Source organism: Macadamia integrifolia, chromosome 13 (genome assembly GCF_013358625.1).
Source record: "Macadamia integrifolia cultivar HAES 741 chromosome 13, SCU_Mint_v3, whole genome shotgun sequence".
Lineage (NCBI taxonomy): Eukaryota > Viridiplantae > Streptophyta > Magnoliopsida > Proteales > Proteaceae > Macadamia > Macadamia integrifolia.
In genome coordinates, this window is record NC_056569.1 from 2752526 (window position 1) to 2765220 (window position 12695).

Here is a 12695-nt window from a genome sequence, read left to right on the forward strand (position 1 = left end):
GGTGATGTAAGACCATTATGCCCCTGGTTGGTTCTCATATTAGTGCAATGACCCCATGATCAAGTAGCGACCCCCAACCCTTCTTTTTAAATGTGAGAATAAAGGTTACTTTATGATCAATAGAGATAAATTCATCTTGATTATCTATCATACTTTATCCAAGTTGAAGAGATAATTAGACACTCCTCCCGTGTGCATGCTACTACTACTATGGACTTTTTAAGTCAATAAGTCCGGCACTCTTGGCCCCCCCCTTTTGGTCCAATCGTGTCTTATTTCCCCTTTTTGCTATGTTTGTTCCATTGCAAAAAATTCCGTGCAAATGATATTTTTTTCTTACATAAAAATTTCCCTCAATGGAACATATTTCGACTTTCTTAATTCATCTTAAACAAACAATCAAACAGTGAAAATTCAGTTTCATGGAAGAAAAAAAAAATTAGTTTTTATTTTTTCATGGGACAAAGTTTTCTATTCGAAAATGTCTCCAATGCTACAAACATATGAGGTGAAAATGACCATCCTACCCCTCCTAGATACGTGCACCCCTATGTCTGACGCAGGAATGCTACCGGAGAGAAAACACCTGCCCTTCTTCTCTTTTCTTTGGCCTCCAAAAGTTCAGGACTTTGCTTTCCACGGGAATTAGAACACGGGAATTAGAAGCATATCAGATACGGGTTATGCCCATATCCATATCCGATCAATAAAATAACTGTAGCTCACGTTCAGGCCACTATCTTTCAACAGCAAAGCGGCAGTTGATTTGACAGTTGGTGGAGGAAAAAGAAAGGAAGACCCAAAGGGCTAAGGAGTAAGGACTGTTGGAGATTTGTGAATTGTGATTGAACCGTGTGGGAAAGAAAAGAGAGATTCCCAGTCCCACTAATGAAAGTGGTCCAACTTTTCCACTCGAAGCTTTGCCTTCGAAGGTTAACATTCCTTGTGGAAATCATAACGTTCAAGACCAGAAACATCTGAAAAGAACGAAAAGCACTCATAGCCCTCGTCTCCAAATCCCTAATTCATGGCCCAGCGAGCAACAATGGCGGAGATTACCCATTCGTAAGTCGTATCTACCAACCTTTCTCATTTACTCCGAATAAAGCAGAAGCTGTAGCAGTAGCAGCAGAGAAATTTGAATTATTTTTTCATCTAGTAAATGAAAAAAAGGACAATGATTATGATTATTAGGTGGAAGAGTTCTATAAGGAGAAGCAGGAGAATTGATCAGAAGAAGAAGAAGAAGAAGAAAGAAAGAAAGAAAGAAGAAGAGGAAGTGAAGTTGATGTTGTAAAGCGTTCGTTGACTCTAAATTCGATTTGGGTTATCTGGATTTTGGCCTTTTGGGTTGTGACTTCTCTGACAGCCACCTTCGCCTACCACCCACCACCAATTCATCAGCTCTCGAGCTTCTTGCCCTTTTGAATGAAAGGTCTCCATCTATCTTACTACTTTATCTCTTCCTTAAATGCTCCATCCTTACCTTAGGGCTTTGTAATTCACTCTCATTTGGCTTCCTTGCTAGTGCCCAGTTCAGTATCAATCCCTTTAATCTAATCTCTTTACTTTCAATAACTCTCTCTTTCTTTTCCCAACCTTGTGGGTATTGTTAGTTTTAGATAATTTAATTTTGTTTGGGCTTCTTCCTTGTCTTGTTCTTACTGGGAAGAGCTGGATTCCATTTCTTCTTGAATCAAGAAATGTCTGATTTTGATTGTGATAGATACGTTCTTCTTCTCTCCTTTTTGGGTAATTTAGACTGCCTTCATTTAATTCAGTTGCGGTGTGTCTTCCTGTGTTGAATTGGGCTTTGTATAGGCATAGTCTGCTCTTGTATTAGTTATATGATTTGGTTTCCCTCTATTCAAACTGGTTTTGATCATTTTTATTGCTCCTGCAAGCTTGTGACTGCAGTGCTGGTTGTATTGCTCTCAGGTGTTGATTCTAGACATGTTTGTTAATGAGATTTTTCCCGTAGAAGCCCCTTATCCTGCGTTCATGTTGCCCTTCAATCCTTTCTTGCTACTGGTTCTATCCTTGAAGATGGAAGGGTTAACACCATATACCAGGGGAAGCTCAAATTGCATTCATCCTTATAGTGGTTTCATGTTATTCAACTCATAACATTGCTTGACAGTTTATAGCTCAACAAGTCGAGAATCTTATTGCTTTTCCTCCTCTGTTGATTGACAGTTTGTTCCTCTCCTGCTTTTCTCCTCCTCTGCTTGTTCGAGGGAAAGTCATGAGATGGCAACTCGTAAGGCTTTTTCTCCCATCGATAGTCATTTTCAGTTGATATTGGTGATCTCTTACTGCTTTATCTTTGTTAGATCACTAAATGAAGAGGGGAATTCCCTTCTAGAGTTCAAGAGCAGCCTCATTGATGAGAATGACAATCTTCAAAACTGGAGTCCATTGGATCCAACTCCTTGCAGTTGGAGTGGAGTAGGGTGTACCATTTCTAAGGTAACTTCCATAAATCTCCACAAATTCAATTTGTCTGGGAATCTGTCTCCCGTGGTCTGTAAGCTCTATTACCTAACTGTGTTAAACATGTCGAGCAATTTCATCTCAGGTCCTGTTCCTAAGGAAATGGCTTACTGCCTGAACCTGTATGTTCTAGACCTTAGCACAAATAGGTTCCATGGGGAAATACCCCCCGAGCTCTGTGGGTTGTCCAGACTAAGAAAGCTCTTTCTGAGTGAGAACTATCTGTATGGTCAAATCCCTGCTGAGATTGGAAACTTTATGTCTCTTGAAGAGCTTGTCCTTTACAGTAATAATCTGACAGACACTATCCCTTCATCAATTAAGATGTTGAAAAAGCTTAGGATTATCAGAGCAGGTCGGAACTTTCTCTCAGGTCCAATACCAGTTGAAATCAGTGAATGTGATAGCCTGGAGTTTCTAGGGTTGGCTCAGAATAGACTAGAAGGTTCTTTCCCTGGGGAGCTTCAGATGCTTAGGAATCTCACTACATTGATTCTTTGGCAAAACCATTTATATGGCGAACTTCCTCCTGAGCTTGGGAATTTCAGTAGCCTGGAGTTGCTTGCCTTGAATGACAATGCTTTCAGTGGAAGCATACCAAAAGAGGTTGGGAAATTGTCCCAGCTAAAAAGGTTGTATCTCTACACCAACCAGTTGAATGGGACAATTCCAAGGGAAATTGGAAATTGTGAAAGTGCAGTTGAGATTGACCTTTCTGAAAATTTGTTAACGGGGTTGATTCCCATGGAGCTGGGTCAGATTCCAAATTTACACTTGCTTCATCTTTTTGAAAACCTTCTGCAAGGAAGTATTCCGAGGGAGCTTGGGAAACTGGGATTGCTTAGGAGTTTAGATCTGTCCATCAATAATTTGACAGGTCAAATTCCTTTAGAGTTTCAGAATCTTACCTTCTTAGAGAATTTGCAACTCTTCGACAATAACCTTGCTGGTACCATTCCTGTCCGCATTGGGGCTAACAGCAATCTCTCTGTTCTTGACATTTCTGAGAATAGATTTGTAGGTGGCATACCGCCACAGCTTTGCAAGTCACAGAAGTTAATGTTTCTGAGCCTTGGGGCCAATAGTTTATCTGGTAACATTCCTTATGGGCTAAAAACATGCAAGTCTCTAGTACAGCTAATGTTGGGCGACAACCAGCTTACTGGAAGTCTTCCTGTTGAAAATTCTGGACTGCAAAACCTCTCAGCCTTAGAATTGTATCAGAACCGATTTTCTGGGCCAATATCCTCAGAAATTGGCAAGCTTAAAAAGCTAGAGCGGCTCCTGTTGTCAGACAACTATTTCTTTGGTCAAATACCTTCAGAAATTGGAGAATTGGTGCAGCTTGTTACCTTTAATGTCTCATCTAACCTACTCTCAGGGAGTGTTCCTCATGAGCTTGGCAACTGCTCAAAGCTTCAGAGGCTTGATCTGAGCAGGAATCAGTTCACTGGTAACATTCCAGAAGAGCTTGGCAATCTGGTGAATCTGGAACTGTTGAAACTATCTGATAACAGACTGAATGGAGCTATACCACATACTTTAGGCAGTCTATCTCATCTCACAGAGTTGCAAATGGGAGGAAATTATTTGTCCGGCAATATACCCACTGAGCTGGGTCAACTTATTGCTCTGCAGATTGCTCTCAACATCAGCCACAATGCACTCTCGGGAGCAATTCCAGACAATTTGCGAAATTTGCAGATGTTGGAGTCACTATACTTGAACAACAATCAGCTGGCTGGTGAAATTCCTCCTTCCATAGGTGACTTGTTGAGCTTAATGGTTTGCAACCTTTCTAACAATAACCTGGTGGGAACTGTGCCCAATACCCCTGTTTTCCAGAGGATGGATCCCAGCAATTTTGCTGGAAATAATGGTCTATGCAGGTTGATGTTAAACTCTTGCCATTCGTCTCTAGTTCCATCTTTCACTCCACACCCAAGCTGGATAAAGGGGAGTTCATTGAAGGAGAAAATAATAACCATTAGTTCAGTGACTGTTGGATTAATTTCCTTGTTTCTTACAGTGGGCATTTGTTGGGTCATGAAGCGCCAGGGGCCTGTTTTTGTTTCGCTTGAAGATCAAATTAAGCCTGACATGTCTGACGATTATTATTTTGCCAAAGAAGTTTTTACGTATCAGGACCTTTTAGAAGCTACTGGTTATTTCTCAGAGAGTGCAATTATAGGGAGAGGAGCTTGTGGAACAGTTTACAAGGCTACCATGTCCGACGGCAAACTTATTGCTGTTAAGAAGCTGAAGTCCCGTGGAGAAGGGTCTAATGTTGACCGCAGCTTCCGCGCTGAGATATCAACCCTGGGAAAGATCAGCCACCGCAATATTGTGAAGCTCTATGGTTTCTGCTACCACCAAGACTCTAACCTTCTCTTTTACGAGTATATGGAGAATGGTAGCCTAGGAGAGTACCTCCACGGGAACGGGCATAACTTCCTGCTAGATTGGAATACTCGGTATAAAATTGCTCTTGGGGCTGCAGAGGGTTTATGCTATCTCCACTGCGACTGCAAACCTAAAATAATTCATCGTGATATCAAATCCAACAACATTTTACTGGATGACACTCTGGAGGCTCACGTTGGAGATTTTGGCTTGGCTAAGTTGATGGACTTTCCATACTCCAAATCCATGTCTGCTGTTGCCGGTTCTTATGGCTACATTGCCCCTGGTGAGACTTTATCACTTCAGCTTTTATTCCCTTCTTTATGCATTTTCCACTCCTTTCTCTCTCTCTTCATTTCTATCTGCCATCTGACTATCTGTTGTTTTTACATTTCAGAGTATGCTTACACAATGAAAGTCACTGAGAAATGTGATATCTACAGCTTTGGGGTTGTTCTGCTCGAATTAATTACTGGAAGGTCACCTGTTCAGCCCCTTGAACAAGGAGGGGACCTGGTAACTTGGGTAAGAAGATCAGTACAGAATATGGTCCCAACATCCAATATTTTCGATCAACGGCTAGATCTGAGTTTGAGGAGTACAGTTGAGGAGATGTCTCTAGTGCTCAAGATCGCCTTGTTCTGTACAAATACAACACCATTAAATAGGCCGACTATGAGGGAGGTAATCGCAATGCTGATTGATGCCAGGGAATCATCATACAACTCTCTGTGTTCACCAACATCAGAAACCCCTTTAGATGAAGAGGCTGATTGCTGAGGTTAGAATCGTTCTCTACTTCTATCAATATTTGACCCATCTATTGTGTTTTACGAATATGCTAGGATTCATTCAGGAACCTGGGTTTTGATGGGGTTCTAGATAGATTTTGGTGTGAAATATCAATTTTTGTGCTTGATTTGCCTAGCAGAATATGATAGCTCAATTGGTTTTCATTTAATTATAGATTAACTTGGATGACATTTATCTTTAAGATTCCGCATAGTATTTGTTCATTGTGCACCGGATAATCAGTGGTGTCCTGTAATTGTACACCATGTAGACTATGGACTACCTCTTGTTCTGCTTCTCCCCTTGCGACCTAGTTCTGCAAGGTTATCTCTAACCTGGCCTGTCTAAGATCAGAATTCCTGTGGGACATCTGCATCTGCACCTTATTTCTTGATTTTCAATTTATATACAGCACCATTGCTATTATATTTACTTTTTCTTGCCACCTGAAAATACTATTTGGTTTGTGTACTGTAGCATCAAAGTCCATTAGGTTTTTATAAAGATGGACCCATCTTAATTCGTCAACAGATTAGGAGGTCATTTTTCTATTCCAACAAAGAAATAGAAATCATTTCATAAAATCCCATGACTCAAGAGATGACTCAAGAGATAAATCCACCATAAAGTATCCCGATCCAATATCAAATTCTGGCTTATTAAATAATATAGTTCCAAGTGACAACCTAGTGCAGCCTACTTAAATTCACTTTTACAAAATGTAAGGTCAGAGTGCAACTAAAAATATTAAGTTCCATTTTACTTAATAAAAGAATTATGTAAAAAAAATTAAAAGAAAAAAGTGTACCATATTCAGCCATGACACATCGACTAGGTCAGGGTCCTAGAAATTAATGATGTTTTTTATTTCTTCTTAAGGGGGAAAAAGAGAAAAATGGGGAAAGGAAAGCCCAATGCATGACCAAAATAAAGCACACTGTCATATGTGAGGGTTTTGGAGATCTGGAGGGATCTGTCTTCATCTCTTCCATGTTCTGGTTTATCTTAAATCATTGGTAATGTTTTAATTAGAAGAAAGGAAAAAGAGAAAGAAGTGAAGAACTTCAACTGAACATCTTCTTTATATAATACTTTATTTGTGACCTTGTATTTAAATATGCCTATTCTGTTCAGATGTATAGACATTTTTTTTTTTCAAAAAAAAAAAAAAAAAAAAAAACAATTTACATAGCAGTTATGTTACTTTTCAAGCATCATATTGTGTAATATAGTGAAAGAAGCCGCATACTTGAGTGGAAGTTTTCATTCTGCTAGTCAGCAATGTACTCGCCATGTTCCTACCTCAACGGCTGGACCCATCCAGTTGAACAAAGCAAAACTGCTATTCGAAGACTTGTCTAATAATTTTTCTTTTTTAAGTTCATTGTTTGCAAGGTATTTCATTTAGTTTCTCGTGTTATTTCCCCAATACTTGATCACATAAATAATCAAGGTCCAGGGTCCTGCCTGCAGTCTTATCTGGAAGGACTGTCAGTCAACATTCTGGATTTGTTTTGATGGATGACATGGATCTCATGATTCTGTAATCCAACCTGCAGACTTGAACTGACATGAATTCTACAAACTCTATGAAGAGCTGTATAAGACCTTGAGTTGTTCCCATGCCCCTTTTGACAACTAAATAATGTAAAATCTAGGACTACGATATACTCTAGAAACTGATTTAAGCATTTCATCTAAGGGGTTTTTGGTTGAGGCAACCATTATGGCAATTCCTCTTCCCCAAGGCTGCAAAGCCTGTTCATGTTTGATCAACTTTTTCTCTCATAAGCTTCAGCTGTAAGTGTTTTGGCCAAAATGCAATTTTACTAATTGAAAAACTTTCCACCATGAGCATTTCCTGTTAGATTCAACTGGATCAACTCCTAATATAGTACCCAAAATGCAATTTTACATCATCTCAGCCTGCAAAAATGTTGCATTTCTGATCAATGACTTTTCTTCTTCTTCCTCTTCTACTTTTTATTGAAATTCTGATATGTGACTCAGTTATTGAATCAGAAACGACTCTTAACTCCCAACCAAGTTTACATGTGAGTTCTGTGTGCTACTTCAACTCCTATGCATCAATGGGATTCAGTTTGCTAGAGAGAGAGAGGGAGATTGTTTCTCATGCACTTGCTTCTTTAAATTTGTGCAGGACATGGGGAGCCATAGATTATACCTTACTCAGTGGTGAGGAGCATGCAATAAAGATTTTCACCTCTTAGTGGTATCTACCGACTCTGTGCAACCCATCTCTCCTGAGATGTGGCTTCATAAGTAGAAACAATCTAGTTGTATTTCTTCCATATATACAAAGAGGTGATGTTTCAGTCTAAACACCTCCCCCCCCCCCCCCAAGGGAAAAAAGATTAATAAGCAGATTGCAGAGCATGTAACTTCCATCCACCATTTGGAAAACCTCGATAGAAGTTGTCCATGGCGAAATATCATTGGAAGTTTTGAACTTGTGTATGCATTCACCATCGTTCTTAAAATGCAAATGGTCTACTGGGAATCTATTGACTGCCATTGGTGTCTATAATCCATTAAAGGTGGGGAGAAAATTCCCACTGTTAACACTGAATGATATGTTTTTGGTTCATTTTGAATATGCTATTTCCTATTCCATGAAGACCCTGTTTGTTTTGTTAAAATTTTCCCTGCAAATGTTTTACATCATTTTTTTTTTTACATCAAAATAATAGTACAAAATTCATATTTTGCAAGAAAATTTATTTCTGTAACTTTTCACATCAAAACAAATATAGTTTGGAGGAAAACTATCATTTACTTGAAAAATAGCATTTGGGTCAATCATGGCTCATATTGGAGATAATGGGACAGCAACATTGTCTCTATTGAGGAGAGTATAATATTAGCAGGCCAGAAGAAACACTAATTGCTACGTTTTTGAATCCCCAGGCTAGATTTCCACTTCCAAGGAACCGAAAACAATGTTTTTTTTTTCAGCCTCAGTAAATAAGATTATCAACCTTTCTATAATTTTTTTATTGGGAAGAATTTTCTATGAGTGTAGTCTTTGCTCCAAAGGGAGTTAAATGGAATGTAAAAGAAAGCATTAACCGGGGTGGGAGTTTTTGCCTTTATTGGGGGTAAGGTGGACGTTTCATTCCCTTTTGAGTCTAGACACAAGTGCCACGCTCCTAGAAAGAATCCTTTTTTGGACATTTCATCTCCTTTCGTGTAAGTGTTAGTCAGCTTGGTTATAATTTATCAGTTGGGTTCTTAGTCTGTTCCATCTGTAATAGACCCAAACTGAAAGAATCCTTTTTTGGACATTTCATCTCCTTTCGTGTAAGTGTTAGTCAGCTTGGTTATACTTTATCAGTCGGGTTCTTAGTCTGTTCCATCTGTAATAGACCCAAACTGAAACCCACAGTAAATTTTGTTAGTGAATTTCATCCTCTTAGAGCTTATATTTTACTTAAGTACTAATATATTTTTTTTTTCTGTGAAAAATACAATTAAAAAAATTTCAACTTCTACTTTGACTATATCATGTATTCATGTGTCTCACATCACCTTATATCAACTTCATTTCCAAACGTAAAAAAAAAAAAACCAATGCTTCTTAGGCATGAGGGTACCCTTACTTACACCTCTAAAAAAATTTATATATGTTTTCAAGAGAAAAAAACATCCCCACAATGCCTGAATGCGGGTTTCATCATACACCTTCTAATATAATGAGTCATGGGGCCCACTAATGTTCCCTTTGTTTTGATCCATGTGGATGGTATCATTCTCTATACCGCCATTGGTGTGGCATACATTCTTTTCCCACTCCGATGTTGTGGGGAACCCTCTCTGTTGTGCATTTGGACAAAAAGATTCCCAATAGTCTATGGTCCGGGGAATATTTGAAATTAACAAAACTTGATTGGATACCTGGATCCACTGGATCATCAATAAATGGGCCAGAAAAGATCCAATAACCGGCCCATTTTTTTATTATGGACATGTAATATGCATTCCACATCCCGCTCCACTGGACGGTTTACCTTATAAAGAAGAAAAGCCCATAATTGGGGACTCTATATTTTGGAAAGCCCAATTATATTCCCCTTTAGCTGTTCAGCATTACCCTTACCCATCTTTATAGCCCATGCAGGCTGTTCACCGGTGAACCGGTTGCTCAATTGAGGAGGACATGTGCTTTGACAACCTCCTATCGCCGGTTTCCTTCCATATCTCATCGTAGGAACCGGCACAAAAATTTTAACCCTAGGTACCTATCACGCCGAGGTTTCATTAGTCAGAAGACTCAAATAAGTTCAGTAGCGGCGTCAGCGACTCATCTGCCCTAGGGTTTGGGGTTTTTGCTGCCTTCTCCCTCTCTGCAGGTAAGGTTCCTCCCAGGCTTTTTGGCTTTTGCGCTCTTTCGAGTTTTTCGTTTCCTGGTGCTTCTGTTATCTCATATCTGTGTTAGGGTTTTTGCCTTTTTCGCTCGTTCTTTCTTTCGTTCGTTCGTTCGTTCGTTATACAGGTATGCATCTTGCCAGGGTTCACGTTTCCTGGGTTTTTTATTTTTTTGTTGAGATTAGGGCCCAAATTCTCTGTTTAGACTTGTCGGCAGCTGCAAAATTCCAGCTTCTTATTGTTTCCCTATTATGTATTTTTTTATTTTTCTATGCAATCTGCTTGTTGGTTGTTCTGTAGATGAATGCATATTTCCTCCCTCTTGTCTCTTTGTCAATTTCAACTTCCTTGCCCCGTCCTTTTTTGCCATACACCATTACCCAAGTTCCCCTGTTCGTACTTGTGTTCATGTTAGCTTAGTCGAATTTCTCCTCGGTGTGTAGCATATCTGAGTGTGGTAAAAACACGTTCTTGGTTGGGAAACTTGGGATTCATGCTGTTATACTTTATGGTTCCTTTAGCATTGAGGCTGTGAGGCTCTATATTAGTTTTTTCCCTATTTTCCCTCACTCCCTCTCTCTGCTATAGGCTACCTATAGGTTTTGCAATCGGGCTTTGCTGCCTTTTGTGCTCTGGTAGAAGTGTTGGTTTGGGTTTTCATTATATGTTTACTTATGCGTGTTAAGGGTTTTTTAATACTCATTGGTATGTATGTTTTGTATCCAGGAATCATCTTTCTTTCACTTTCAAATACCCATTGTCTGGTATGGGCGAGACTGGCAAGCGATCCCGTTCACAGAGGGATAGGGAAAGAGATAGGGATAGGGATAGGGATAGGGATAGGGATAATGATGGAGACGGTAAACACCAGAAGAAACGGGCAACGAATAAAGAAGATTCAGGGGATGGTGAGTTGATTGTATATCGCATCCTCTGCCCAGACAGCGTTATTGGAAGTGTGATCGGTAAGAGCGGGAAAGTAATAAATTCCATTAGACAGGAGACACGGGCAAAGGTTAAGGTTGTGGACCCTTTTCCTGGATCTAAGGACAGGGTTATCACAATATATTGCTATGTTAAGGACAAGAGTGATGTGGAAGTTGATGACGACGATGATGACATGGAGCCTCTCTGCCCTGCTCAGGATGCTTTCCTCAAAGTGCATGCAGCCATTGCTAATGCATTGGCTATTGTTACAGAATCTGACAAGAAACGGAAAGATAAGGAGGAAGCGCACCTTCTTGTACCCACTAGCCAAGCAGCGAATATTATCGGCAAGTCTGGGGCAACTATCAAGAAGTTAAGAAACAAGACAAGGGCAAACATCAAAATTAACCCAAAGGACACGAATGACCCCACTCATTCATGTGCTATGGACTTCGACAACTTTGTTCTGGTAAGCAAACTCTTAAAATTTTGAGCTGATAGTTGAAATATGCTTGTATGTAAGTTTGCTTACAGAAACTACCCTGTTAAACTTAAGTCAAGTTGTGAGCAATAACAATTACAGTGAAGATATTTGTAAACAAATAAATCTATTATACCTTAAGGAGTCAGATCGTTGCAACATCAAGCTTTTCCTATGTTGAATGTATTTACAGTGTAACAATTGACTGTAGTATTAACTAGATTCCGGGATTTCTTTTTTTTTTTTTTTTTTTCCGGAACTCCCAGGATAATGGGATCCAGTTTTTCCAATTATTTTGAAATTGGGTTTCTATGTCTTTGCTTACATGTTGGATGTACAACAAAATTTATTCTTATTTAGTCAAATCATAAGTTATCTAGAGTATTTTTTTTTTTTCTTCTTTCAATTACTAACATTCTGTTAATGTATTATTTATGTTCTTATTAACGAGTTTTTTTGTGATAGACTTTCTTTAGTGTTTTTGTTGGCTGGTTTTATTTGTTTCAGAAATTTATGGTATATTCCATAATTCCATGGTGTTTGTTGATTTATCAATGTCTAACATCTTCTATTGTGTCTGTATACTTAGATTATCCCCAGACCTTGACTGGTTTCCCATGTGGATGGTAGCATTTGTGGAGTGCAAGTGGATTTATGTTGTCGGATTTTTTATGATCTTTCATTTAAAAATTACATATTAACTGCTTGAACAGTAAGGGACCTTGGACTTGGCTGATAATATGATGTAGAAGATGACTTGGGTTCTTTATGTAATAGAGGCTGTAATTTATATTGATTTCTATTGAATTTTTTATATGATTGCCAGAATTTCTAATAAATGTCTGACATCTTCTAATGTGTCTATGTTGTATACTCATGACTTCCTGTAGACCTTGACTAGTTTGCCCTTGTGAATGTATCATTTGTGGAGTGCAAGTGGATTTACATTGTTGGGTTTTTGTTGATCTTTTATTTAAGTTACTTCTTAACAGCTTGAACTGCGAGGGACCTTGGAGCTCTAGACAATGACTTTGGTTCTTTATGTAATATAGGGAGGACAGACTGCTTAATTTTATATTGAAAGTTTTGGTGTTATCAAAATGCATACTTGTATCCTAATTCCTACATCATAATTCATGTCACTGAATCCTTAACATTAAGTTCAAAACCTTTTGGTCAAAACTCCCATCTGTCTTCTTTTTTTTTTTTTTTT

The 12695-nt window shown here is 38.8% G+C and overlaps 2 protein-coding genes across 7 annotated transcripts in view; both read left to right on the forward strand.

Moving 5' to 3' along the window:
• The first annotated feature begins 767 nt into the window (after positions 1 to 767).
• On the forward strand, positions 768 to 8221 carry LOC122059676 (leucine-rich repeat receptor-like serine/threonine-protein kinase At1g17230). Of its 6 annotated transcripts, XM_042622634.1 has the most exons (5): positions 771 to 1435; positions 2197 to 2260; positions 2334 to 5182; positions 5294 to 5677; positions 7850 to 8221. In XM_042622634.1, the coding sequence occupies exons 3-4, from the start codon at positions 2557 to 2559 to the stop codon at positions 5674 to 5676; spliced, it is 3009 nt and encodes a 1002-aa protein (XP_042478568.1). In that variant the 5' UTR covers positions 771 to 1435; positions 2197 to 2260; positions 2334 to 2556; the 3' UTR covers position 5677; positions 7850 to 8221. The 6 variants fall into 6 exon arrangements, with proteins under 6 accessions (XP_042478567.1, XP_042478564.1, XP_042478566.1 ...); XM_042622633.1 differs by adding an exon at positions 7699 to 7742 and having other exon boundaries at positions 768 to 5182; XM_042622630.1 differs by adding an exon at positions 7711 to 7742 and having other exon boundaries at positions 768 to 5182.
• Positions 8222 to 9902: 1681 nt separating this feature from the next.
• Positions 9903 to 12695, forward strand: part of LOC122059811 (KH domain-containing protein At4g18375-like) — a 7822-nt gene continuing 5029 nt past the window's right edge. Inside the window, exons 1-2 of the mRNA XM_042622847.1 lie at positions 9903 to 10058; positions 10801 to 11470. Coding sequence (XP_042478781.1) covers positions 10841 to 11470 — 630 coding nt within the window. The 5' untranslated portion in view covers positions 9903 to 10058; positions 10801 to 10840. The remainder of the gene's footprint in view (positions 10059 to 10800; positions 11471 to 12695) is intronic.

Excerpts from the sequence above, each read along its gene's own strand:
- LOC122059676 (XM_042622633.1), top strand. The coding sequence starts at position 2,251 with ATGGCAACTCGTAAGGCTTTTTCTCCCATCGATAGTCATTTTCAGTTG. Across the intron at positions 5,183-5,293 it reads TTATGGCTACATTGCCCCTG|AGTATGCTTACACAATGAAA; the intron begins GTGAGACTTTAT and ends TTTACATTTCAG.